We start from the raw sequence: 2,102 nt of genomic DNA on the forward strand, positions 1-2,102 counted from the left end.
AAACAGCCATCAGCCCTTCACCCAGGCTGGCCACGCCCCCCCAGCTGGGACCCTCACCCTATGGGGGCATGGCCGGCCTCTAAACCACCACAGGCCCCTCACTTAGGCTTCCCCATGCCCAAAGGGAACCCTCACCCTGATCCAGGACACCCTTCAGGGAAAACCAGCCAGCCCCCACCCATGTACCAGGCCTCTATCTATACTAATAAAAGGGTAATATGCTAATTAGACTGGGAGACCTTCCAGACCTTCTGGATGTTCTTCTGGACAAAGCCATGGTGGTGGGGCCGAGGTAGAGGTGGTTAGAGGCCAAAAGGAGAGGGCAGTTGTGGGTGATTAGGCCAGGATGGGACGGCAGTTGTGGGTGATAAGGCCGGTGGGGGGGAGGGGGCCATGGGGGTGATCAGGCCAGTGGGGGGTGGGGGCACTTGGGGGTGAGCAGAACAGCAGGGGGGCCAGTTGGGGGCAAGCAGGCCGTCAGTGGGGGTCAGTTGGGGATGATCAGGACAGCAGGGGAGCAGTTGGGGGTGAGCAGGCCAGCAGGGGGGGCAGTTGGAGGTGAGCAGGGGGGGCGTGGCCTCACCTGGACCCTGGACCCAGCCTCACCCGGATCCAGGGCGCACGGCCTCACCCGGACCCAGGGGCCAGGGGCACGTGGCCTCTCCCGGACCCAGGGGCGCGGCCTCACCCAGACCCGGGACCCAGCCTCAAACAAATATTTGTTGAATGTTGAATGAATGAAAACTCTTTGACAGCATGTCATTTCTCATGACATGTCCACAAAGTCCCAAGAGAAAGAGAGGATGCAATTTCAGAGAGAAAGGAGGGCCAAAAAGATTTCTTGGATGGGAGAAAAAGAAGGTGGGATACAATGATCACAAACCTCAATACTGAAGGCACTACGGACCTGAAAAGGGCTCTTGGGAGAAGTCAGAGTGGGATAATATTTTAAGGCTGTGCAGGGCGGATTTAAGTGTCAGGCAAAGAACGCTGGCCCCGCGCCCACACCCCCTTACCCACGTTTCCCGTTCGGACTCCCAAGAAACTGCAGTCCCCAGAACCCTCCCTGGACCCCTCCACTCGAACACAAGCAGCCCACACCAAGAGATTGAACATTTTCTCAACTTTATGGAAAAATCAACAGCGACCATCAACTAGCTAAAAGCGAGCCTCCCTATTCCGTCACACTCCAGTGCCGTCTCCCCCAACGCTCGCTGGCTTTAGGGTCGCCAAGGTCACAGTTCGCAGGGGCCCTGACCGTCTCCCCAACGCTGTGTTCCGAGGGTCCACACGAAGGCAGGTCAGGAGAGACGCCCGGAGTAAGCACGTCTGCACGGGGGGAGCACGAGACGCCGGAGGCATGCAGAATCGGTCCACTTGGGTCAGGGGCACGCGGGAGTGACGGCAAACGGGAGGAACACCGGTGCTCTCCCGCACAGCGCTGACAGGGCGGGACCTCAGTTCTCCTCGGGCTTGTCGGCCGGCGGTCCGCAAGGCTGCAGCATCTTCTCCATCAAGTTGAAGCGGACTCGAGCTTTGCTCTCATTCTCCGCAATGGCGAAGTAGTTGAGGAGGTCGAAGTGGCCCATGTAGGAGCAGTAGGAGTCGCGGTGCTGGTTCACCAGCCATTCCCACTTGGTGGTGTCGGCGTGGCCCGTGCCGATGTACTTGGACTGCAGGTGCTCCAGCTGGCTGTGGATGGTGTAGCGGTCCGTCATCTCGCCGCTTTCCTCGTCGCTCCCAGGTCAGAGGCTGCGGCGACAGGGAACCGATCTAGAAAGCCACGCCGTGAGAGGGACCGCTTCCCTGTACCTGCGAGCCGGTGCTGTCGCGGGCGAATGACGTCTCCGCGACGAAGCTGCGCGTACTCGCGGTTCTAGGACTCGGAGACGGAAGCGGAAGTGTGTTCTGTCCCGTCATTGGAGCTGCCTAGGCGACGCTATAAGTCGGCTGCCCCTATCGAGAGCCCCACCTCCTTTCGGAGAGCGTTGCATGATGGTCCCCTTAGTAGCCCTTTTTGTTACAGGGAGGGTTGCATGCTGGGACTTGTAGTCCCCGAAGCCGCCTGCGTGCAAACTTCTAGGAGCCCTCGCCGCTTTTTA

At 59.7% G+C, this 2,102-nt stretch overlaps 1 protein-coding gene across 1 annotated transcript; it reads right to left on the reverse strand.

Moving 5' to 3' along the window:
- Positions 1-1,108: 1,108 nt before the first annotated feature.
- Positions 1,109-1,855, reverse strand: SF3B5 (splicing factor 3b subunit 5). Its single transcript, XM_079781471.1, has one exon. It carries the CDS (start codon positions 1,716-1,718, stop codon positions 1,458-1,460), a length of 261 nt encoding a protein of 86 aa, XP_079637597.1. The 5' UTR covers positions 1,719-1,855; the 3' UTR covers positions 1,109-1,457.
- Between the last annotated feature and the right edge of the window lie 247 nt (positions 1,856-2,102).

The sequence above is a fragment of the Cnephaeus nilssonii genome, assembly GCF_951640355.1.
Source record: "Cnephaeus nilssonii genome assembly, chromosome: 9".
Lineage (NCBI taxonomy): Eukaryota > Metazoa > Chordata > Mammalia > Chiroptera > Vespertilionidae > Cnephaeus > Cnephaeus nilssonii.

What these genes read in the sequence shown, in the direction of transcription:
- SF3B5 (XM_079781471.1), bottom strand. Translation starts at nt 1,718, where the DNA reads ATGACGGACCGCTACACCATCCACAGCCAGCTGGAGCACCTGCAGTCC.